Here is a 27269-nt window from a genome sequence, read left to right as displayed (position 1 = left end):
ATGACAGTTGACAGCTTTGAGTTTAATGCTAACAGTAGTCTTATATCACCTTGATGAATTTTTTGATTTGATTTCCTAGTCATTTATACATATTAGTACTTGAACAAACACATCTTGAATAAAACGAGAGTAGTGTTTTCTTAGGAAGTTTTTTAAGTCAAATACTTGTTTCTATAGGACTGAAATTCAATTCAATTGGTTGCATAAAAAACGGCTGGTATTTTGACACAAGGAGCTACAATATTTCTGCCTTCCTTCTTATCAAATCATTTTTTTTGCAGACTTCTGAGTGGAAATAAACTAACAGGGGATCTTCCTAAAGAGCTTGGCCATCTTCCAGTGCTGGACAGAATACAAATTGATGAGAACAATATTACAGGATCCATACCACTATCATTTGCAAACCTGAACAGCACAAAACACTTGTAAGATTCTTTATCATTATTACTAAAGTTTTAAAAATCTAGATGTTATTGCACATATTTTATTTTGGCATAAATATATTCTAAATCTATTTTTCTGTACCATCAAGAATGACTTGATTATATATATCTTAAACAAAGGCTTCTAAAATTTTCACAGCATCTAGGATCTCGCTAAAAGTGGAAGGTGTAAGATCATTTGATTACAAAGAAATGGCCTTGGCTACAAACAATTTTAGTGAGTCTGCTCAAATTGGAGAAGGGGGTTATGGGAAGGTTTATAAAGGTCGTCTTTGTGATGGCACTGTTGTTGCCATAAAACGTGCACAGGAGGGTTCACTGCAAGGTGAGAGGGAGTTCCTTACAGAAATAGAATTGCTATCAAGGCTACACCATCGCAACCTTGTGTCTCTAATTGGATACTGTGATGAAGAGGGTGAACAGGTAACTTTTCCTGATGGCATATCGTTAAAATGAGGGAGTAAAGCACAACTAAGCCTATTCTTTATGATTCTTAAGGCAATGGTTATTTTGGTTCTATTTCTCCCTTAAATCTTATGTCCTTTTTTTGACTAGTTTATGTGTTCTGTTTGGTTTGTTTCTTTGTGCTTGCAGATGTTAGTCTATGAATATATGCCAAATGGAACCCTAAGGGATTACCTTTCTGGTATATTTAAACTTCTATCCTCAAATTTTCTGTATTTCCTGTTTAAGTTTTCTTGTTTTTATTTCTGGCCCCAATTTGGTTTCAAGTACAAAGGGACTAACGTTATAATTTTATTCTTAATTTAATCAAAAAAATGCCTTTCTATGTCTTAACTATGTTGGTAATGTTTGATGACAGCTTATTCAAAAGATGTTCTTAGTTTTTCTCTGAGGTTAAAGATTGCTCTAGGATCAAAGGTCTTGTATATCTACACACAGAAGCTAATCCTCCAATATTCCACCGAGACGTGAAGGCGAGCAATATATTATTGGACTCTAGGTACACAGCAAAAGTTGCCGATTTTGGACTTTCACGACTTGCCCCAGTTCCAGATATTGAAGGAAATGTACCTGCTCATCTATCCACTGTGGTCAAGGGGACCCCGGTATGGTTAACTGCATTTGCTTTCACTATAATTGAGCATGTGTTTTAGGATGAGATTTTAAATTATATTAAAGTATGAGACACTATTCTACAAAATTTAAGAAGGTCAAATGTAGTATACCAATGCCTTAATTCAAGTATGACTTAAAGATGAACATTGTTGGCATATTTCTTTTGAAAAAATAAAGAGGTACAAGTAATGAAGAGGTGACACACTAAGTCTATGTAAAGGAAAAAGATAAATGCTTCTCTGTATTCACACTCAAGTTTACCATCAACACATATGAAACATTGGGAGGGAGTCTGATCTTGATAGCAACTCAAAGTGAGGGACTGTTTAGGGCTGTATTCTTTATGTGGTAATAAAGATGGTAATTTAAAGTCTTGCAGAGAGTTGGGTTAACGATAGTTGGGAGTGGAAGTTAGTCTGGAGGAGAGGTCTTTTTGAGTGGGAAAATAGTCAGGAAGCTCAGTTGTTGCAAGAGGTGCATGGAAAGGCCCGAGTCTTGAGTATTGAAGATTGCCGGGTTTGGAAGGTAGGTAAGGATAGTGGGTTTTTGGTAAAGTTTGCCTATGCTAAATTAAGAGGCTCATATGAGGGAGAGAGTTTGTTTGTATCCCTCTGGAAGTCTTATGCTTTGCCTTCAGCCCAGTTTTTTGCTTGGAGGGTGTTGTCTAATTCGGTTGCTACAAGAGTTAATTTGGAAAGGCGTGTGGTTTCGGTTGATAGCAATCTCTGTAGCTTTTGCAGGATGGAAGTGGAGTCGACAAATCATTTGTTTTTTGATTGCAGGATTGCTGGACTTGTTTGGAAACAATGTTTTACATGGTTGAGGACTATGTTCGTTGATCATGTTGATCCAGTTTCCCACTTCGTGCAGTTTAATGTGTTAAATGCATCTGTCTAGGTTAAAGTTGTTTGGAGTAGCATCTGGATTGCAGTAGTAAATGAAATCTGGAAGCACAGGAATAAGCATATTTTCTAAGGTAGAGTGATAGACCATTCAGAAATGTTTACCTTGATTCAATTAAAGGTTTGGTCTTAGGTAACATCTAAATCTGCTTGTTTTACTTATTTTGAGTAGTGTATTGATCTTATGGCTTGTATGTTTTCAATTAAGTGAGCTTATGCAAGGTTTATTTCTTTGGTTGGGGTGTTATTTTATTTTAAGGATATAAAATTAGGTAGGCTAGAAGGCATTTTGAGGAAATATTGTGTTATGATTATGTATAAAGGTTGAGTCACCCTAAAGTGGTTCATATTAATTTATTTTTTCCTTGCCCATAAAAAAAAGAAAAAAAAAGTGAGGGACTGTTTTTAGACAGTTATGCATAGAAAATAACTGCTGCTAGTCATGTTAGTGTTTGGTATAGTTTAAGAAATAAGTTTGACGTTTGGATCTTTGAAACCAAAATACAAAGATGTATCTAACTAATTCATTGGAAATTATTTTTTATATATGGTTTAAGGTTGATTTTATCCGTTCAATGTTTTAATTTTTCTATTTTTGTACTCATGCAGGGTTACCTTGATCCAGAGTACTTCTTAACACGTAATTTGACTCACAAAAGTGATGTTTACAGTCTGGGTGTTGTATTTTTGAAACTTTTGACGGGAAGGCCACCAATCTTTCATGGTGAAAATATAATTAGACAGGTATGTCATGTTTCTCTTCTTGGCAATTTTGTGTATAAGTTAAACTTTAACATATAACAGAAGATTAATTCGTTTAACCTTCTTATTTTCTTCTTCGTATAAATGCTTAATGAAGTTATTTAAGTAAGACCTAAATCTTTTTGTTTCTTCCTTTTTTATTTCAGGTTAATATGGCATACCAATTTGGTGGCATTTCTCTGGTTGTTGATAAACGTATTGAGTCTTATCCATTTGAGTATGCAGTGAGATTTTTTACTTTAGCCTTAAAGTGTTGCAAAGATTTACCAAATGAAAGGCCTAAAATGACAGAAGTGGCTAGAGAGCTTGAATACATCTGTTCTATGTTACTTGAGCCAGATTCCAAGGGAGTTGAATATGTTACAAATGATTCTTCTGGTACAATATTGAGTCACAACCTTCATCATCTACTATAAACACTCTTTTCATTTCAGGAGATGTGTCAGGTAGTGACCTTGTTAGTGGAAGTGTACCAACCATCAAACCAACATAGAAGTTCAAAAGTTATATCTTTCTTTAGAAAAAAATAGTAAAAAAATAGTTTATTGAATCTGAGGATGTTAATTAGTACCTTGTGAATTGGACAATGAAATCAAACTAATTTTCATTTATTCATTTTGTGAATTGGACAATGAAACCAAATTTACTAATTTTCATTTATTCTTTTTGTGCTACTTGTATGATAAATTGATAGAGAATTGGCTAGTTAGTTATAATTAATCAATTTTTGCAACAGCAACAGAGATTTGTTTATGATGGTGCATTCCAGGTACTTTTGAAGTACTAATCACATGTCTTTTAGGTTATTAGGATTACAAATTCTTCTTCCGTAGTTCTTACGGGGATTTGCTAACTAGCTTTGATGATATGAAATGATAAATATCTTAATATTTGGAGAATCACTCTAAAATTAATTCAAAGAGGGAAGAATCAAACACTTAAATATAGCACTGAGTGTTTCATATTACACGATACACGATATAAGACTTAGACATCTTACAATATCACCATTTCCTTATCAAATTCTTGAATCCTAAAACAAGAAAATAAATACTCACAGAGATAAATATTTAACAAATAGAACTTTCTTTCTGTTATTGATTATTTATATACAAATTTTAATATCACTCCTACACCCACAACTCGTCTTAACACTCTGCTTCCCTCCAGCAATTGTGTCCCTACAAAATAATTATATGGTATCAATGTTTTACTATTATTCCATAACGAGTGACATGAGAATACTGGGGCCAGTGAGTTAGCATTGGTTAATTTAAAAAATGTTTTCTTAGCGGAAAAAAAAAAGTTATCTCACCAATTTATTTTAGCGGTTGGAGATGAGTTGGGTGATAACTTGAGGCACGGTTGCATTGTCCATTCCACACTTTGTTTTTTAAATCAATACCACACTTCCCATACTTCACTGTAGCCTTCTATTTACATATCTGATAAAATAATATTTCACTTAACAACATCATAACCCAAAGACATTGTAATTGTGTCTAGAAAAAGGACATGTGAATTTTACCTGGATTTAGATATAAACTTGGAGAATACTTTAGACATTCCTCTATGCTATGCTCAACAATTCCTTTTAACTTAAATCCGTGGTGAATCTCTTTGAAGTTTGGCAAATTTTTGAGTGTAATACTTCTCAGTTCCTGTAGTAGTAGTTTTTCTCCCTTTTTAGCCGTCTGTTCTTCACCACCATCATCAGCTTCATGTTCAAAACCAAAAGCCTTGTGTAACTGAGAGCACTCTACTATTTTCAAATATTTCAGACTGGTAAAATGAGTAGCCGATAGATTATAAAAAAGATATTTCAACTTATTGCAGTTTTGAACTGAAATGAAATAGAGTGTTGGGAAGCAGAGTTGTTGGGAAGAATACAGGGTTTGGAGTTGTCGTGCATCACCTAAATCAAATATTTGTTCCAATTCATCACATGTATATATACCCAGATTCATCAGCATTGGTAAACTTGTAACAACACTGATGGAGAAGATGGTTTTCAATTTTGGACATCCATATATTTTAACAGTTTCAAGCTTTTGGAGGCTTAGAAAACTTGTGGGGCCCTTCCATATGAAGTTGAGCTCAGGTAGGTTCCCCAAGTGTAGAGAATTTATATCCAAGTTTAGAGGAAGCAGTTCTCCAGTGCCCCCTTCTTCTCCCATTTGGATTTGGAACAGACCTTTTACTCTAACATCAGTCAATGTAAGGCTTTCAAGTTGGATGAATGTGTTGGTAATGAAGCATGGTATTTGATTCTCCTGTATACACAACATAATTCATTCTTAATATCTTACATTTTACAATTCATAAGTTATGGCTAATTCAAATCAACAAACTTGTTTTTTAAAAAAATTATGAATAAAATTGCACATTTAGTAACGAAAAGATAAATACAAAGCATGGATTATTTTACAGATTTAATTTATTATTTTTGCTAAATAAAGGACTTAGTGCATATATTTCAATCATTAATTCATCAATCTAACGTACTTCAAATATCACATATATAACGCACTTCAAAATCTTATATCTATCACTTGTAATTACAATATCATTTTTTATTTATTTACATGTATTGCATCTTTGAAAATAATATATATTATTTTTCAATAAACTTAATGTGAGGAAAAATACCTAAAATGTATTAAAAAATAAAAACAAAAATCTAGATCAAAACTCATTATTTAAAAAACCTATAAAAAATTACAATACTAATCGAAAAAACCATCATAATCAGTAGGTCTGAATACAATTCATTAAAATATAATTGATTAAATTGATAAATACTTGTTTATTAGACTAGATAAAAGATTATCCATTTCACAGAATTATGATTAATTTATACATATATTTTTCTACTCAAACACAATAATAATATAAATTATAATATTGATAGTTATCAGAATAAAAGTAATGATAAAAACTACTGCTATATGATTGTTATTCTTAATGCATTTAAACAACATCACTTGACAAAGTATACTGATTCCTGAACATCTCAATGTTAATTCATATTTAAAGTTCATTATTTTTAATCAATTTAATGAAATAATAAATAATAACTATGTTTCTATAAAAGCTCATGTGGTTATGTTAGTTAAAGATATTATTATTTTAAAATAATATATTACCTTTGAAGTTGTTTCTTGCGGGAGATTTGAAGCAGTCATCATCTTACTTATGCAAGAGTCAAGCAATTTGGGACATTTATGGTAGTATAACCTTTTAAGATTTGGAAGATGTGGACGACAATATTCAGGCCAAATGTCAATCACATTTGGTAATTCTGACAACAATAGAGTATGCAAATTAGAAAAATTTATGATATTAGTCTCCTTTTCATTTCGGTAAACTGCAGGATTACGTTTCTTTCCACTTCCAAATACATACTTCAATTTAAAGCAACATTGAATTTCCACCCTTTCCAAACTCACTAGCCCTACGGCTAAATTCTCAGAGAATATGTACTCCAAATTGTTGCAATCTTCAATTTTAATAATCCTTAATTTTTGGAACGTCAAATATGAATGACTTGGGATGCTTGAAAGAATATCGTTCCCTTCTTCCACTTCTTCTGTTATGTGCCTCAATGCGCTGCATTCATATATTGTTAGTTTCTCTAACAACACTAGAGATTGGACAACAGATGGCACAAAGAGAGAAGTTAGCACAGGGCATTTTGATACTGAAAGGACCTTCAGATTGCATAGTTTAGACTTCCTTGGAAAGGAGATGCTCTTCAATTTTCCACAATCTTTTATCAAGAGCTTTCCTAAATTTTCGAGGGAACATCGCGAAGAGGGATCACAAAAAACCTCTCCAAGGCTACATAAACTTTCCAACCTTAAGTAAACAAGTTTAGAGAATACACTGTTGCTGGTATTCATAGTGTTATCAATGAGACATTCTATCTTTTCACACCATTCGAGTTGTAGGGTAATCAAGTGATTCATGCCTTTTGGATCCATGGATGGGATTATATTTTTAAAATCTCCCCCAAGGTTCCTCAAATAAAGGAACTCTGCTCTTATAAAGAGACACTACAAGAAAAATTGCTTTTAGAAACTAAATTTTTGGTTTCTAAAATATAAAAATAGTCACTAACTTAATTAGAGACTAATTTAGAAACTAATAGCATTAAGTGGCTAAAATCATGGTCGCTAATTTTAGATACCAATTTAGAATCTAATTTAGAAACCAATTTAGTTACCATTAAATAAAAACCAACTTAGTGACTAAATATATAGAAACTAATTTAGTGACCAATTATATAGAAACCAAATTAACAACCAATTTCATTGAAACCAGTTTAGTGACCAAAATATATAGAAACTCATTTAGTGACCAAATATATAAATACCAAAAAAATGGTCACAATATTGGTTTCTAAATAATGTAATTTATTATAAAATATTATTTTATTCATCTACTTTTTTTTATTTATTTAACTACTTACTCTTTCATATTTTATATTTATTTGTAGATTCAAGTTCACTAATTTTAAAAGTTCATCAACTCAAAGCAATTATTTTCAGAATCAAAATATAGTTATAAATGAGAAATTTTTCAATTTTTTTTTTTCAAATTTTACAAAAGAACTTTTTTATGAATTATGAATGTGAACTAAGATTGTGGTAGAAACTAAAAAAATAATCACATAAACTCGAGATACTCGCCAGTAGTTTGAAATCTACTTTCAACTTTTGTTAATATCCATGAGTTATATGTACAAGAAAGTTTAGTCTATTCCTATCTTGATTGAATTTACATTTTTGTGCCTACTTGCAACTCACAAGCTTTTGGGCTGGAACAAATCAAGGACGGTCTTGGAAGCTAGAACTAAAAGATTGTTACAAATCAGTAAGAAACAAACCCAAACAATGGATAAAGGAATGAAAGAATGAAAATTGAAACAGATGAGGGCAGGATTGTAAATCATTGATTGTTTATTAACTTACCTTCTCAAATGATACTAGCTCAACCTCATAATACAAAGTGGAGTTAGAAGGAACACAACAAGTTCTTGTTGAGACTCTGATGAGCTAAAACCATACTCGGACGCAACAGTTAACAATGTCACCTCACCCTTCTTCATAATCAAAATAGCTTTGTCAAACCCATCAATTGCTTGTTATGTTCAATCCTAAAACACTCACATTAGCTAGCTTAATAAATAATTTAGTGGGAATTGGGAAAAACATTGAGACATTTTTTCAAGTTACCCTTTTCAGTTTTGAATTCAAACAGCTCCCCTTCATCATCATGACCCTTCTTCAAAAACAAAGTACTATCTTGTAGCTTACCAATTACTTTCACTACAAGAATGCAAAAACAGGTAAGGAAACATCAGAACCATGTTTTAAATCCATAAAATGACAAGGTTATCATCCACATTAAGAATTACAAGCATTTACACTTAAATTCATCATCAGACAACTTACATTGAGGCTTCACACTTAAAATCACTTTGTCTCCCTTCTTCATGGTTTTAAGAGTGCAAATACTGATGTTATGAGGTTGGGCAAGAACTATGGAAACCTACAAAATGATTTATGTTTGGAAAATAAAAATCAGCACATCATTAAGATTTTATTTGGATAAAGTTCTCCATGAGTACTTATAGGAAGATAAAATAAGAAAGAAAAACATAATAAGTAAGCAAAAATCAGATTATTCTTAATCTAATTTGTAAAAGTTTTCTTGTACTAGCTTCTATAAAAATGATTCAGGCATAAACTAATTTTCTGGAGAAGTTTATCTAAATAGGTCCAAATGATAAAGCAATTTAAACCGAAACTGAATATGAAAGTCCACTTACTTATCCCAAAAGGAATTCTTTGGAAAAATATTTGGGTACTTCTCTACTGGCTACAATTAAATACAGAATTCACATATCAGAGTGCGTAAGAAGAAGAAGAAGAAGAAGAAGAAGAAGAAGACATCTTAACAAGAGACTAAAAAAATGGTCTCTAAAAAAAATTTTATTTTTATTTTTATTATTAGCTACCAAAAATATAGTATCTAATTATATTATAATTTTTATTAATAATAGATACCTTTTTAGTAACCAATAATTTTTAGTTTATAAAATAGTATCTAAATTGGTTTTTATAGAAACTATTTTTTTTTAGTTTCTAAATTTGTTAATATTATAACATTGGTAGAAAAACTTTGGTAGCTAATCATTTAACAATAAACTAATTTAGAAACCAAAAGTTGTTAATTTTCTAAAATGGTCTCTAATTTAGTCACTATAATAACTAATTAATTTTTTTTCTCTAAAATTGATTTCTATTTCATGATTTTCTTGTAGTGCATAGATTTGTGGCATTTTCTTATGATCATTCCCTTAAATGTTTACAACTCACGCAATCTTGTTATCCATTCTTACAGCAATAAAGAGTTTACATGCATGATTTTCGTCATTCACATTAATCTCATTCCTTTAATTTACTGTATATGGACATATGTGTCTCTGCTAAAAGGTTTCCATACATGGTCATCTTTATGTTCTCACCATCATGGATGATCACACTCTCACTTTAAGTGAATTTATCTCATGCATTCAAACTCTAAAAGTCGCACTTACATTGTCAATTTCATTGTATATTATGAAGATTGACTATAAATCATGTTTAATAGACTATTTGATGGAAAGCTCAGTCAGACGAGTTAGACCGCCTAATGGAGGCATCAAATTGATATAGACCATTAAGTAGTTTGATGGAGACCATTAAGTAGTAGTGTGACAAATTATTTAGTGTAGACATTTATTAGGGTTAATCGTCTTAACGATTTTTTCTTATTCCTTTAATTTAAGTTATATATATACCATTATAAGTATGACGATACATTGTATTGATAGACTCTTTGTGTGTAAAATCTTCCACCGCTAATGAAGAGGACTCTGACACCTTGTTATCAAATATTTTTATCTTTCGGATAAAGGTCTTCTTCTTTCATGATTTAATTAAGCTTCTATCAGTCTTGTCTTTCATGAAAAAAAAAATTTTAAAAAAAATTAAAAAAAATTAAATATATATATATATATATTATAAGAGGAAAATAAATAATCTATTTAGTTTTAAAGTATTAATTTTTTCTCATACTTAGTCTCTTTCAAGTGTTGAAAATTAATATAAAGTTCAAAATAGATCACTAGTGCAAAAGGGTCTATTTATGACAATACATTCACAACGCTTTTATGGCTAAACATTGTTATTCAAAACGCGGTGGTATTTTTTAAATTAAATGACTCTAAAACGACGACTATGAGGTAAATTCATCGTTTTAGACCAAAGCGTTTCGTCTAAAACAATTACCCAATTCAAAACATAATACATTATATTCCGAATACAATATAATAAAACTAATTATCTATATAAATAATTGTAAACCAAGTAATAATTAAAATTAAAATATTTAAAAATAAAAAAACTAACCTGTAGCGTGAACGTGAACAGAGCTGTGGCGACAATGGAGGCAAGAGCAGCGACAAGAGTGACAACAAAATAGCAGAGAAGCGTGAACAAAAGAATCTCCTATGATATAGAACGAAATAAGGAGAAGCAGTGGAGGGAACGGCGAAGGCAGTGGCAGTGGCAACAACTTTCGTAGGAACAAAATGAACTCTTGATCAAGAAAACTTAAAATAGCACAAATGGAGAGTGAGGGTGTGAGTCAAGAAAATTAGTAAAAATATCATTTATGAGTAATAACCGGTGTAATATACTTTTTTATTAACTTAAACTTTTTTTTTACTGTGAAATGACATATAACACCGATTGCGTAGTCCAACCAGTGTTATGTGTAATTTTCAAAACTTTAAAAACATTTTTGTAATCTAAAGATTACATATAACACTGATTCATGTATCCAATAGGTGTTATATGTAGTGCCCATAGTTAAATTTTTCAAATATTTTTAAACTTTGGGAATGACATATTTTAAACCCTAAACATATAACATCAATTGTATAGAAGAACCAATGTTATATATCATTTTTAAAAACTTTTAATTTTTTTTAATCTGGGAATGACATATAATATTGATTCCTCTATTCAATCGATGTTATGTGGAATCATAGAGATAAAAATTTTAAAAACCTTTTTTTTTGCTCTGAGCAGGACATATTACACTGGTTGGATAGTCCAACTGGTGTAATATGTGTCAAATATTTACAAAAATGTCATCGAGTTTTTATTTATACCGGTCATTTAAGCGACCTAATATGTCGTTGTAAAAAGTGTTATTAAGTTCTCCTTACACATATCACTACAAGAAAATCATTAAATAGAAATCAATTTTAGACACCAAAAATATTTAGTTGTTATATTGACTAAATTAAAGACCATTTTAGAGACTAATAAAAATTTTGGTTTCTAAATTAGTTTTTATTATTGTTAAATAGTTTCTAAATTGGAATTTAATTAGCAACCAAGGTTTTTGCTACCAAATTTAGAATCTAAATAATTGGTAGTTAAAACCTTGGTTGCTAATTAGATACCAATTTATAAACTATTTAGCAATAATAGAAACTAATTTAGAAACCAAAATTTTTTTTAGTCTCTAAAATGGTCTCTAATTTAGTCAATATAACAACTAATTATTTTTTGTCTTTAAAATTGGTTTTTATTTAATGATTTTCTTGTAATATATATTTATTTTTTCATAGAAGGAGTTAGGTCAAAACTTCTATGTAATCTTATTTGATTTGAAGGTTAAAATTAGCTAACTTATAAACTTTTTTAAATTTAAAATTTGATTTAAGTAAATAACTGTTTAACATTAGATTATTTTTTAATGTATTCAAATTATATATTTATTTTCTTTTTAAATTATTAAGTGTGTTGACCAACAAAAAGTTTCAAACCTATATTCTTATTGAAGAAAAATGGTCATATATATAACCCTTTTTTCAGAATAATTTATTTAGATAAATTATCATAAAACTTATTTTAAATCTTAAAAACAAGTTTATGTCATATAAATTAGTCACCATGTACGACGAATGTAAAATTTTGACGTACATATTTTTTACTTATATCAATGAGAACAATATTTTAATTTCATGGTTTATATAAACTTTTGATCTATTAATCCAATATTCAGAGAAATATTAAGTCTAATTTTTCTTATCGGATAAAGCGTTACCGGAATAAAGTGTTGGAGTTTTGAGATGGTAGAAAGACAATTGTGTTGTAAGTTGAGTACTTTGATCCGAAGAAAAGTAAGAGATGAGAGAAGATACCTGCAAAAATATCTTTGACACTCAGTAAAAATTTAGAAAATTTATGTGAGAACAGATGAATATATGAGTTTAATGTGTATTTTATGAGAATTATCACATTTTTATAGGTCTAGTTAAAATTCAAACTCTTAAAAAAATATTTTATATGAATAATGAATATTGTATATAATATATTATGATCTATTTGTATGACTTAATTATCACATTAAATAAATGGTTATTAACTTGAGGCGTATCTTAGTGTAAATTATGAGTAGATAAAATTATGGATGAGATAAAGATTTAATTAGGCTAAATAAGAAAAGTGAATCTAGACTTATATAAAAAAAACAAGATTAAGCCTAAAAAGTACATGACTAATATCTTCATAAGATGAACCACTTTGGAAAGTAAATTTTAATTGATATGATTGAGATGGATGTAAAATAGGAGTAATATAAGAGTAAGAAAATGTAACTAAAATGATTGTTTGAATTGAGAAACGTACCTGAAGATTTGTGCAGATAGAATGTGAAGAAGAAAGAAGAAGAAATATTAAGTGAATGGTGTGGAGATGCAATTTTAAAGAATGAAAAAGAATGAGAAAGAAGTATGAACTTCCTCAGCTTCCAAGTAAGGCATAGAATTCATAAAGATGCAATTCATTCCTTCATTTTTCTTCACTTTATCAATAACAACAAATTCTTTTTCCAATTCTTCTGTTTCTGCTTTCATCTCTGCACAAGTTACGAATATATACAAGAAGTCAGGACAAAATGTTTTATCACTTTTAAATGAACCAATTACAAATAATCAGCTTCATAAACTTCTCGATAATTACTTTTAATAATAAAAACTTAAAATAACTTTAATTTTTGTAAAAGCTATCTTCTATTAACTTTTTTATTAAAATTTGAATTTTCAACTCATACCATAGTTAACTTATAAAATAATTAACTTTTTTTTTTCTTTTTGTTTTCAATTAAAATACTTATAAAAACACCACTAGATATCTACAAAGATTTTATCTACTAATTACTTATATTCTAAATTAGTCTTATTAATTTAAAATCTAAAATATTAGTAACTAAAATCTTGGTACCTAATTTAGATATCAATTTAAAAAATATTTTATAAATTTTTATTAATAATAGGTCGCTAATAATTTTCTTGTTTGTAGTGAATAGAAATTAATTTAGATATTAATAATTTTTTTATTATTTAAAATAATATCTAATTTAGTCAGTTATAACAACTAGTTATTTTTTATCTCTAAAATTGATTTCTATTTAATACTTTTTTTAATAATTTTTTATTTATAATAAAGTAATTTTATTGTCAGTCATAATTATATTATTTCATAAAAATAATTAGTCTACAAAGATATCTACACCACTAGATATCTACAAATTAGTCTCTATTAGTCTTTTAAACATTAATTTAAAATCTAAAATCTTAGTAGCTAATTTAGATACTAATTTAAAAATTATTTTATAAATTTTTATTAATAATAGAAACCATTTTAAATATCAATAATGTTTTAGTCTCTAATATAGTATCTAATCTAGTTAATATATTTGACTAATTAATTTTAGTCTCTAAATTTAGTCCCTAATAATTTTTCTATTTGTAGTTAATAGAAACTAATTTAGATATTAATAATGTTTTTAGTTTTTAAAATAATATCTAATTTTTTTTTTATAAAGTTTTCGTGTTAGGCATCACTATGCAACTTGACATCCAAATAATATATCTAATTTAGTCAGTATAATAACTAGTTATTTTTTATCTCTAAAATTGATTTCTATTTAATGGTTTTTTTTATAATTTTTTATTTATAATAAAGTAATTTTATTCTCTTTCATAATTATATTATTTCATAAAAATAATTATTTTGATAAAACTCTTAATATAAGTGTTGTTTTTTATACAAAATATAATTATAATTTAGAATTTATTATCATAATAAAGATTATGATAATGAGAAACAAATGTAGTGACCCTAATCTAACTTAGTTATAGGATTATGATAAATGAATATTAATGATTTGAGGGTATGTGCATTGAGCATTGCAGATGTTAAGCATCTGTGTGCTTTTCCAGCAGAACAGTCTGTGTAGTTCAATGAGCACTTGTGACGATCTTATGTAGGTAAAGGGAAGCAGAATGGAAGGAAGTAACGTGATAGCTTGGTTGTAGAGGTGCTAGTGAGGAAGCAGGGGGGTTTCTTATTCTGGAAGGTAGAAAAAGTAGGACCAGGTTTTATGTCAATAAGGAGAAGCAGGCTAGGGTAGTTCTTATACTTTAGAAACCGTGTAGTTTGGAGGTCGAATCAGGTTTGAGATAAGAGCTTGGAATTGGAAGCTGTGTGGTGGAGTTGAAGGAAGGGTAGAGCTCCTTTATTTTGGCCAAAAGCTGTTGGATTTTCTGCTACATGTCATTTTGTTAAGGGCTTTAAGGATGAGTCTGCAGCTTCCTCTTCTGTGGCTTTAAGCCTTTTACAAAGGGTATTGGTGCTGGTTTCCTTAAGAGGTGGCACGTGTTGGCACTTCTTAGGCCTTTTCCCTCTTAAGTTGGTTAGCGGTGCATGAGAGCTTATGCAGTCACAATCTTTGTTCCTTCAATTGGATATAAAGAATGTGGTTTAGTAGGTGCTGGTTTGTGTTTGCTATGGGAGCTTCCAGACAATGGTCTTTTAAATCCTTTTGAATATGGTTGAGCTCGTTGTAAGGTTTGGGTTGAGTACCCTGAATTACTTCCTTTATTTATTTTATATAAAAAAATGATTGGGATAGATAAATATATATGTAATAATATTTATAGGATAAATATTAGTTTACACATATAAATAATATATATTTGGATGTGATCATGATTAATATATTACGTGTTAACAGAAAATAAATATTTTCTTTGACATAAGTTATCATCTTAATTGATGATTTCTTTATTATATTTTGGTTCTGGATACCTTGTGTTTTATAATGAATATAATTCAATATTTGTGACATTAATGATTAGGAAATTTCTTTTTTTTTATCCTCATAATTTTTTTTATGCACTCCATAAATATGAAAATCTTCATATTTACTCTTTTGATTTATGAAAAACTACTTTTGAATTGTGAAATCTAAATTTTTTTTAACTTTTAGATTGTATAATGTAAAAGCTTTTTGTTTGCAAATTATGCAATCTAGAAGTTTTTTACTTTCAAACTATGCAATTTGAAAGTCATTTCTTACTTCAGGATTGTACAATCATAAAGTCATTTCTTTTATAAAACGGTTGTACAATTTTGAAGTAATTCTTTATTTATAGATTATGCAATTTAGAAGATTTTTTTACATTCAGTTGTAAAATTTGAAAGTTATTTTTACATGGAAAAAAGTTTCTTCATTGCTCAGTCTACAAATCATTTTTCATAAAAAAAACTTAAGAATGGTATAATCCACCACTACATCTAGATTATACAATTGAAAAGTTTTTTTAATGCAAAAGAAAAAATGATCTACGGATTACTAAAACATTTTCTTCCTTAAATTTATGACACAACACATAAACAAGGACGGGAAAAAAACCACAATCGCAAGAGATTAGCAGTACCAACAACGAAAATAGAGGCAGTTTAATCTTTTGACCACTCCCATGCAATGTAACGAAATTATGGGGTGAAGAAAGAAATAGTCTAATTCTTTTTATTAAAAAGAAAATAGTCTATTTAATAGAAACTATTTTATATATTAATAATTTTTTTTAATTTTTAAAATAGTATTTAGTTAATATAATAATTATTTATTTTTATCTTTAAAATTATATTTTATTTAATTATTTTCTTATAATGAAGATTATATGTAAATAATTTTTTATTTATAATAAAGTAATTTTTTCTCTATCATAATTATATTATTTCATATAATAATTGTTTTGATAAAACTCTTAATATAAACTAGCGGGAACACAGGCACTCACATGCCTGTGTATCCGCATTTTTCATTTTTATTATTTATATATTCATATAATTTTAATAAATATTAAATTATATGAGAAAACATGTAAATTATCTAAATTAGCGGGAACACTTGTGTATCCGTATTTTTTATTTCTCAAATGTGTTACATATGGTAAAGAGAAAGAATGAATTTTCAAAATTTAAAATTCAAAACTGCTATCAAAACCATCTCAAGATAGAAAATAATTAAATAGAATTTGAGTTTCATATTTTTTTTTATAATTTTTAATATTTTATTAATTATGGGTAAAAATATAAATATTTGGTAATAGTTAAAATTTATTTAAAACTACAAACTCAACCGAAAAAATAATTAAATAGAATTTGAGTTTCATATTTTTTAATAATTTTTAATATTTTATTAATTATCGAAATTAAACCAATATTTTTCATTAGGTCTATAAACAACCAATAATATATGACAATCATTACAATGCATATGACACCATTAAACAATAAACCAAAAATTCATCCTTAATTGTTCAATCAACTTTAAATCATGAAAAATATTATATACAAAAGAAGAAAATGCAATGAATCTGCTTCTCTCTTCTTCACCTTGGACCCTTGGACCTGTATAGAGACTCAAATTGTTATCATCTTTCGCACCCAAATCTAATGTTCCTTCGTGTTAGAATCTTGCTATTGGGGGAGTGAGCGCGACAACGAAACTCAATTTTTCCTTCTCTGATTCCTCTATTTTGCTATGAATATCAACTCTCTACAATTAACAAATAAAAAACAAACAAAATATTAGTATAGCATGTAAAACATAGATTTAAGAACACGCTGACATACCTTCTCTTCATAATGCTCTCTAGTGAGCAAACCTATTTTGAAGGTGGTCTCTAAAATCATAACTTTATGAAAAGTTAAGATGATTTCAAAAATCAAAACCTAAAAGAAGAAAATATAGAAGAAGAGCAAAGATAAAGAAATGGTGATGACAGAAAACATAAAAATCAAATTGGAAGTAACTTTTCCGTAAAATATGAGGAAATGAGAATACAGTTTAGTTAATGCTCTATGATTTCATTTAAATCCATAAAATTGTTACCAAAAAGGGTCTTATGATGACTTTCATCATGTACCTCTGTCTCCTCTTATTGAGTCCTTCTTATCCTCTAGTCACATATTTCAATCACAATTTCAGAAGACAAATTAGTGTTTTACAAATTGAAATGCATATAAAGAGAATTACCTATTGTTGTGATGAAACACACAACTTTTTTTAGTCTTTTCGTTCCCTCTAGTCACAAACTTCAATTACAATTTCATGAAACAAATGTCAAATTAGGGTTTTAGAAACAAAGATTAATCAAAGAAGTGAGAATGAAAGTATGATTTTACATGAAAGTGAAAAGGAAAGAGAAAAGAAAGTGAGAAGTATGGTAAAAAGGAATGTGTTATGTGTAATGGAGAGAGAAAGTGGGAAGTAGGTACCTATATAGGAGAGAGAAAGTGGGAAGTAGGATACATGAGTTATGTGTAGTGAAAAATCATAAAATCTGTTTCTTAAATCAATTTTAAAATTCTACAATTTTAATAAAAAAGAATATCAGTTTAAATCAGAAAAGTAACGTACTAAATCTCCAATCTCATGCTAGAGTGGTCCACAAAATATTACAAATATTTTTAATTTTTTATTTAATAAAGAAAAAAATCTTTAAAATAGAAAAGTAACTAATCACTCTCTCCAGTCTCTCCACTCTCCCCACTCTCTCCACTCTCTCCACTCTCCCCACTCTCTCCACTCTCCCTACTCTCCTGCCAGTTAAATAATAACAAATAAAATAAATTTTAAAATTAAAAAATTATTTTATTAATTTTTGAAATTATAAAATGTCTAAATAACCAAAATAAATTAAGAGCAGTTAAGAGAGGAATAAGAAATGACACAATAACCATAATACAATAATAAAATTAAATATACATATAAGGATAAAATAGGAAAAATAATTAAAAGCAGTTAAGAGGGGAATCCCCTTTATATATAGGTATAGATGTACCACTGATAATAGTTTTATTAAGATTTTACATTAATTTTTTTATATTTTCATTTTATTGTTTTTGAATATTAAATTTTGATTTAACTTGGGTGTAATGTTGAACTTTATAAGGTTATCAAGATTAAAATTAAGGTTTAAAAAAATGGAGCAGCAAATAATGTCAAAACATAATGCAAATGGTAATGTTATTCAAGATCTTCCCATTTCAAGTTTAGAATAGTAACTTTCATGTTCATCATAAGTCTTATGCAAGGGTTGTATGTTGAAAAGTTGTAGAATCTATCACCATATCAATTGAATCCACGTCTTCCATGGCAAAGAAGTTGAAAAAATTAAAATAATAAACTAAATACAAATTACCAAACTTCCAACTTATATAATATCTAATAGATCAAAGCATCAGTAGACATAAAAATTTTGCCCGCAAAGCTGGGCTTAGGATTCATACAAAAATATAAAAAAAAAATTAAGAAAGCAATAGAAACAAAAATGTTCAAATCCTATAACAATGAGACGCGTCACGCTTTGGGAAGTGTGAGAAGGAAGAAGTAATGGTGGTTGTTGTTGTTGTACAGTGGTGATTGAAGAGGGACTAAGACAGATGAGAATAGGAGAAGAACATGGAGCGTGAAGGAAGAGGGTTCAAGATGTGTCAAAATTTATGAGCATTTTTTTTCTTTGGATGCAACTGGTGAAAACTACTCCTTCGTAAGAAAGTAGATGTAAACGGTGAAAACTACTGAAGAAAGTGGTAACCAGTAATAATAAAATTGTTCACGTTTAGCCACTACTCATATTTCTTAATATTTATTTTTTATCTCGTAAAACAGACATTCCCTCTCATTATGCAATTAATTTTCAAAAATAAATTATCTCTTTCAATTTAAAACGGTTGCTCCATTTATTTCAAATATTTTATTAAATTTATTTCTCTCTCATAAAACAGACACTCTCCCATTATATAATTAATTTTCAAAATAAATCATCTTTTTTAATTCATAACCACTCCTGCACCTCTCTTTCAATTCATAACCGCTCATCCACCCCTCTTTCAATTCATAATTGTTCCTCCACATCTCTTTCAATTCAAAACCGCACCCACTACGTATATCAAATATTGTAGGAAAAAATAAGAAATCACACAATGACCATAATACAATAATAAAATTAAATATTAATATAAGGATAAAATGGAGAAAAAAAATTAAGAGCAGTTAAGAGGGGAATAAGAAATGACACAATGACCATAATACAATAATAAAATTAAATATTAATATAAATATAAAAAGGAAAAAAAATTAAGAACAGTTAAGAGGAGAATCCCCTTTATATATAGATATAGAGATATAGATGTTGTTTTTATACAAAATTTAATTATAATTTAGAATTTATTATCACAATCTCTAATATAATATTTACTGAACTAGTTATAAGTATACTGTGAATATGATTTTGCTTATAAGATAATATAATGGGAAAAAAGTATTTTTTTTTCAACCCAAATTCTGTATTACATTTTTACTTGGTACCAGTTATACAAGTTGTGCTAAATTATGACAACGTTAGCATGCATGCAATGCTTTCAAGAAAAATATAAAATCTATTTTTTCTTTCATAAAGATGAGGCTAAGTGATGCAAACTTCTCAACTAATTCCTCTTTATAACACCACCTTGTGCTAAAAATATATACAAGTATTTCTTGGGATTGATATTAGTAAAGATCACATAAAATACTTACCCAAATTCAATTGATTAAAAACATTGAAGTTGTAAGTGATTTCATTGAGAAATAGACTTTATTCTTCAACTATGAGACCTTCAGCTTCGTAACCTCTTGTTCATTTAAAATGTTAGATTGAACTTTTCTATTTTAAATTAAATCAAGTTTGAAGCTAGTTAATAACTTCATGGATCTAGTCAAACATAGAATATATATTTAATGTAGATTTGTCTCAATCAAAACTGTTTCAACTGATTTCTGTTTCTATGTATTCCAGTGACCTTAGTTTTCAATCAGTTGAATGAATCAATTCCCACCAATAAGCTATCAGACAATATGACAACCATGTAAGAACATCTATTGCTTACAAATCTATTGGTCATGCATTAGTTGATTTGGGTTTCCCCTTACAAATATTTTCCTCATGTTAAGTGGTTGGAGAAAATATTCCAAATATGATTACATGGATTGGCCTATGATATTATTGTCTTACTATGAAGACTTGTGCAGTGACTTATCAAACAACAAGCTCAATGGAACAATTCCAGCCTACTTTTCTGGTCTTCCACGTCTTTGGAAATTGTAAGTTTGTCTTTTGTTTCCCCCTTTCTTCTTCTACATCAAACCATCAAATCGTAATGTATTTCTACACATACACATATATAAAAAAACAATCGGCTATAAAATCAATAATTGTTAAGAATAAATCATTTTTGCTAACAATTACATTCATAGTATTTGCAATAACTGACTCTTAAATGATTTTATGAATAGTTACCTAAAAATATTAAATGAACAATTAAAACATAATTAAAACAGAAGAATAAAATATCACGTGCACTTATGTGCATTTATTTGCAGTTAAAAAATACAATTTCCAACACTCCTCCTTTGACTGGAAGTGGCTTGGTAAACAAATCTGCAATTTTTTTTTCTTTCATCCTCGCTTTGCTTAATCTTCATTCAACACCTTTTGATTTGACATAAGGTGCAGATTCATGAGACTTTTGTCAAAGCCTAAGCTGATAAGATAATCATCAATTCGGTTATACCATGTTTTGGGAACCTCTTTTAGACAACTTATAACTTTGTCTTTTTTTTCTTCCACAATGAAACCTTTAGGTTGCTCAACATAAATCTCTTATTCAAGAAATCCATTTAGGAATGTTGACTTGACATCCATTTGATGTACCTTTCTATCTCGAGGTATATCAACAAGCTCTCGAGTTTTGTTCTTCTCGATCATATACACCTCTTCCTCCATTGCCTTTTTCGACTTGGGTCATTGATAACTTCTTTGTGATTAGCAGGTTCTTTGTGATCAGCAGGTTCACATACTGCAACGTTACATCTGTGATTTATGTTAGAGAGTAATCGATTGCCTTTAATTGGTGGATCATCTTCCATTTCAGATTTTTGCATCTTGAGAAGCCTTTGATTAGACGGCTCCTCCTGAAATAGATCTAATGAGAAACTTTTGCCTCTCATTTGTACCTTGAACAAATCTTGTCCGATAGCATCCTTGATCAACTTGATCAAACAGTGGTTATCTTCAAAAAACACCTTGAAGCCTTTTTGCAGCAACTGACCAACACTCAATAAATTTTGGTCTATGTTAGGTACATATAACACAACATCAGTAATAGTTTTAGTACCTGAATGTGTTGCTACAACAATAGTTCCTATTCCTTCTACTAAAATGTGACCCCAATGACCTATCTTGACCTTTGAAATTTTTTGAAGGCTTCAACTCCTTGAAAAGTTTTTTGTCATAAGTCATGTGATTTGTGCATCCACTATCAATTAGTCAAGATGCACTTGAAATATTTCTGGAGAAACCAGTTGCAACGAAAAGTACATCCTCCTCCTCATTTGCAAATTGAGCATTTACATCTTGTTGCTCACTTTGGTTTACATCTGGTTGCTCACTTTGGTTTCTACAAATGACTGCTTCATGCCCAAGTTGATTGCACTTGTTGCACTTAGCATCAGGTCTTCTCCAGCACTTAAACGGTAGATGACCTAACTTGTTGCAATGCTTACAAGGAGGGTAATTTCTCTTTGATCTAGCTACCTTTCTTTCTCCAGCCACCTTCATGTTTGGTTGTTAAGGCTCCTTCTATTGCTCCATCTTGTCTCATGCCTCTTCTTTGTTCTCGTGCTTGTAAAACATTTAAGAGCTCTGCAAGAGAAAATTTTTTATAGGTCCTTTGTGTTCTCTAGGGTTGTTATGGTGGCTTCAAACCTCTCTGGAACCGTTACAAACAGTTTTTCCACAATTCTTGAATCTTTTAACACAGATCCAAGCAACCTCACTTTGTTGGCAATGGTTAGAAGTCTGTCAGAGTACTCTTTTACGGATTCTGACTATTTCATTCTCTGCAGTTCAAACTCCCTGATTAGATTCAACACTTGCATACCACGAATCCTCTCATCGCCTTCATATTCTGCTTTGAGGTAATCCCAAATTGCTTTTGCTGACTTGACTTCATGGACATTATCCTTGTGAATACCATAGGAGATACAGTTGCAAATAGACATGCTTTTGCCTTTGATCTTTTCATCTTCTTTTCCTTATGTGATTTTAGTTGTGCCACAGTAGGGTTTTCTGGAAGGGACTGAATTTCATAGTCCTCCTCTACAGCTTCCCATAAATCCAATGCTTTTAGGTAGGTCTCCATACGAACAACCCACATTTGATAATTGTCCCTATCAAAGACAGGTGGTGCCATTGTTGAAAAATTGGAACCTCCTTCCATTGATGCACTCTACTAACCTCACAGATCCCCTCAAGAAGATAGCTCTTATACCAATTGTTGGTTTTTTAGAATAAATCAGAGGAAAATATTTTATTATTTTTATAACAATTACATTGATAGTACTTGCAGTAACTAAGTCTTAAATGATTTTATGAGCAGTTATCTAAAAATATTAAATCAACAATTAAAACATAATTAAAACAACAGAAAAAATAAAATATCATGTGTACTTATGTGCATTTATTTGCAGTTAAAAAACACAATTTCTAACAAATTCAATTAGTGGCACCGTTCCTTCCACCATTTGGCAGATCAGGACTTTAAATGCAACCGAGGGAACTTATCTTGTAAGACATGAAATGATAATTGTGCAATCTTGCTCTTGTAGATTTATATTTTGGAGCAGAAATTTAGGGTTTAGGTTTTATAAATTTGTGTCCTTCATTTTTCTTCGGCTGTGGGTGATACTATGTGTGAGAACATGAATATGTCTGTATACTCCCAAGGCATCTTGTATCCATACAACTGTTTTGTTAGCTTAGATGCATTTTAATTTTTTGTTTTTGACTTGCTCTGTTGCAGGTACATGCAGCATTATCAACTTACAAGCATATCAGGCAGTACAAATCTTCCTCCAAATGTCACACTTATGTAAGCTTCTAAACTGATTTTTCAGACGTACTAATGTAAGAGTAGTGGAGAGTTTTATCTTTTATCTTTGTCATGCTTGTTCAAAGTAATAATATAAACCCTTATGATAAAAGTCAAATCTTGTTGAACACTGATTAGCATGAATTCCATCTTCCTTCAGCAACTTGTCACATTATTCTTAAAATTACTGTTTTTCACGCTTGAGGGAAATCCTGTATGTTCGAATAATAACTCCTCAGTTCAGTTCTGTGGACGTGAAAGTGACAATGACAAGGATGGAGTCTCCACTGTTGTCTGTCCAAGTCAAGGATGCCCCCTCCTTATGAATACACTTTTGATGATATGATTGTCCTAGAAGTACTTGGACACTGTTAACAAGAAAACTGAAGTTGAATCTCAGTCAGGTGGTTGAACAGTGATCATGGAAACATGTAATTGAATTGTTTAAAGTTTTATGCAGATTGAGTTAAGACTTGTTTAAATAAACTCCTCTATAAACACTTCTAGAAGAGAGGAATAAGAAGAAAAGTGTGAAATGAGCTCTTTTTACTAACTAAAATTATTTTATGGACAAGTTAAAAAAAGTAAATAGAGAGAGCTACATATAGCTAGATGAGTAAGTTTCTACAAATTTACAAATTAGCTTATGCATAATTTAATTTCAGTTCATTGAGAAACTGTTAAGAACCCAAAAACAGAAAACCCAAAATACTCCAAGAACACAGAAAAGAACTGAATAACCTCTGTTTATTTCCACCCGATGTACAATCAGAACAATTACAAAGGAAACAATGATTCCTTTCACACAGGACTTCTCCTGTCAACGAAACTGTAATCCAAAATTCATCCCCTCCCTAAACCAGTTGGTCTTTATTTAAAGACCAACCATAACCAACTAACTAACCAACTCCCTTACCCTTTATTTTTAACTTTTCTCCTATAATACACCTTCCATGTCTTTTCCTTATTTTCTGTCCTAACAGAAACCAACTCATTTCTCTCCTAAAGTTGTTTGTGAAGAAGCTTGTACAAACAGACCTAGTGGTTCTCTACATTTTATTAAGAACTCAGCCTTTTTCTAGTATAATTCATGCTTCACCTTTCAAATAAATATTTTGAAATTATATTGAAGGTTAATCCCATATATTGGAATATGATATTTGAAAACTGTTTTAAGGTTGATCAATTGTACTCATATACTGCTTATTATGCAGCTATTACTCCCGCTTCAAGTTCAGGGATAAGCAAAGGTGCATTGGCTTGAATAATCTTAGGTGCAATTGCCTGTGCACTTACATTATCTGCAGTTGTTTCCTTTCTTATTTTGAGAATACGCTTGAGAGATTATCGTGCACTTTCCAAGCGGCGTAACGGTGAGTACCTTACAATGAGTTAGCCTATTATTTTTTTTCCAAGGCTTTGGCTCTTTCATAATCTGAAGTCTAGATGTTATTGCACATATTTTATTTTGGCATAAATATATTCTAAATCTATTTTTCTGTACCATCAAGAATGACTTGATTATATATATCTTAAACAAAGGCTTCTAAAATTTTCACAGCATCTAGGATCTCGCTAAAAGTGGAAGGTGTAAGATCATTTGATTACAAAGAAATGGCCTTGGCTACAAACAGTTTTAGTGAGTCTGCTCAAATTGGAGAAGGGGGTTATGGGAAGGTTTATAAAGGTCGTCTTTCTGATGGCACTGTTGTTGCCATAAAACGTGCACAGGAGGGTTCACTGCAAGGTGAGAGGGAGTTCCATACAGAAATAGAATTGCTATCAAGGCTACACCATCGCAACCTTGTGTCTCTGATTGGATACTGTGATGAAGAGGGAGAACAGGTAACTTTGCCTGATGGCATATCGTTAAAATGAGAATGATTCTTAAGGCAATGGTTATTTTGGTTCTATTTCTCCCTTAAATCTTATGTCCTTTTTTGACTAGTTTATGTGTTCTGTTTGGTTTGTTTCTTTGTGCTTGCAGATGTTAGTCTATGAATATATGCCAAATGGAACCCTAAGGGATCACCTTTCTGGTATATTTAAACTTCTATCCTCAAATTTTCTGTATTTCCTGTATAAGTTTTCTTGTTCTTATTTCTGGCCCCAACTTGGTTTCAAGTACAAAGGGACTAACGTTATAATTTTATTCTTAATTTAATAAAAAAATGCCTTTCTATGTCTTAACTATGTTGGTAATGTTTGATGACAGCTTATTCAAAAGATGTTCTTAGGTTTTCTCTGAGGTTAAAGATGGCTCTAGAATCAGCAAAAGGTCTTGTATATCTACACACAGAAGCTAATCGTCCAATATTCCACCGAAACGTGAAGGCCAGCAATATATTATTGGACTCTAGGTACACAGAAAAAGTTGCCGATTTTGGACTTTCACGACTTGCCCCAGTTCCAGATATTGAAGGAAATGTACCTGCTCATGTATCCACTGTGGTAAAGGGGACCCCGGTATGGTTTTCATTACTGCATTTGCTTGCATGTGTTTTAGGGTGAGATTTGAAATTATATTAAAGTATGAGACACTATTCTACAAAATCTAAAAAGGTCAAATGTAGTAGACCAATGCCTTAATTCAAGTATGACTTAAAGATGAGCATTATTGGCATATTTCTTTTGAAAAAATAAAGAGGTACAAGTAATGAAGAGGTGACACACAAAGTCTATGTAAAAGAAAAAGATGAATACTTCTCTGTATTCACACTCAAGTTTACCATCAACACATATGAAACATTGGGAGGGAGTCTGATCTTGATAGCAACTCAAAGTGAGGGACAGTTATGCGTAGAAAATAACTGTTGCCAGTCATGTGTGTTTTGTATAGTTTAAGAAATAAGTTTGACGTTTGGATCTTCGAAACCAAAATACAAAGATGTATCTAACTAATTCATTTGAAATTATTTTTTATATATTGTTTAAGGTTGATTTTATCCGTCAATGATTTAATTTTTCTATTTTTGTACTCATGCAGGGTTACCTTGATCCAGAGTACTTCTTAACACGTAATTTGACTGACAAAAGTGATGTTTACAGTCTGGGTGTTGTATTTTTGGAACTTTTGACTGGAAGGCCACCAATCTTTCATGGTGAAAATATAATTAGACAGGTATGTCATGGTTTCTCTTCTTGACAATTTAATAAAGGTAATTTGAGTTAACTTGGTTTAAGTTGTGTACAAGTTAACTTTAACTTATAACAGAATAATTTGTTTTACCTTCTTATTTTCTTCTTCGTATAAGTGCTTAATGAGAAGTTATCTAAGAAAGACCTAAATCTTTTTGTTTCTTCCTTTTTTATTTTAGGTTAATATGGTATACCAATCTGGTGGAATTTCTCTGGTTGTTGATAAACGTATTGAGTCGTATCCATTTGAGTATGCAGTGAGATTTTTGACTTTAGCCTTAAAGTGTTGCAAAGATTTACCAGATGAGAGGCCTAAAATGGCAGAAGTGGCTAGAGAGCTTGAATACATTTGTTCTATGTTACTTGAGCCAGATTCCAAGGGAGTTGAATATGTTACAAGTGATTCTTCTGGTACAATATTGAATTCACAACCTTCATCTTCTACTATAAACACTCCTTTTATTTCATAAGATGTGTTAGGTAGTGACCTTGTCAGTGGAAGTGTACCAACCATCAAACCAAGATAGAAGTTCAAAAATTATATCTTTCTT

The 27269-nt window shown here is 30.0% G+C and overlaps 1 protein-coding gene and 2 long non-coding RNA genes across 4 annotated transcripts; 1 reads left to right on the top strand and 2 right to left on the bottom strand.

Annotated features, from left to right (window-relative positions):
- LOC137825421 (putative LRR receptor-like serine/threonine-protein kinase At1g06840) lies at positions 1 to 27188 on the top strand. The gene is made up of 7 exons (XM_090294172.1): positions 1 to 34; positions 583 to 866; positions 1038 to 1089; positions 23786 to 23794; positions 25796 to 26046; positions 26567 to 26701; positions 26898 to 27188. The coding sequence occupies exons 1-7, from the start codon at positions 1 to 3 to the stop codon at positions 27186 to 27188; spliced, it is 1056 nt and encodes a 351-aa protein (XP_090150298.1).
- On the bottom strand, positions 6803 to 9090 carry LOC137823407 (uncharacterized). Of its 2 annotated transcripts, none has more exons than XR_016514695.1 (5): positions 9021 to 9090; positions 8644 to 8740; positions 8425 to 8517; positions 8161 to 8345; positions 6803 to 7242 (listed from the first exon to the last, which is right to left on the bottom strand). It is a non-coding gene; the product is annotated as an uncharacterized LOC137823407 (long non-coding RNA). The 2 variants fall into 2 exon arrangements; XR_011083122.2 differs by lacking the exon at positions 6803 to 7242 and adding an exon at positions 7882 to 8041.
- Positions 10617 to 12996, bottom strand: LOC150025689 (uncharacterized). Its single transcript, XR_016514696.1, has 3 exons — positions 12940 to 12996; positions 12356 to 12452; positions 10617 to 10847 (listed from the first exon to the last, which is right to left on the bottom strand). It is a non-coding gene; the product is annotated as an uncharacterized LOC150025689 (long non-coding RNA).
- Positions 27189 to 27269: the final 81 nt, after the last annotated feature.

This window comes from Phaseolus vulgaris, chromosome 8 (genome assembly GCF_051622355.1).
Source record: "Phaseolus vulgaris cultivar YP4 chromosome 8, ASM5162235v1, whole genome shotgun sequence".
NCBI lineage: Eukaryota > Viridiplantae > Streptophyta > Magnoliopsida > Fabales > Fabaceae > Phaseolus > Phaseolus vulgaris.
The sequence above is the reverse complement of the archived record's forward strand: the minus strand, read 5'-3'. Positions and strand labels throughout refer to the sequence as shown.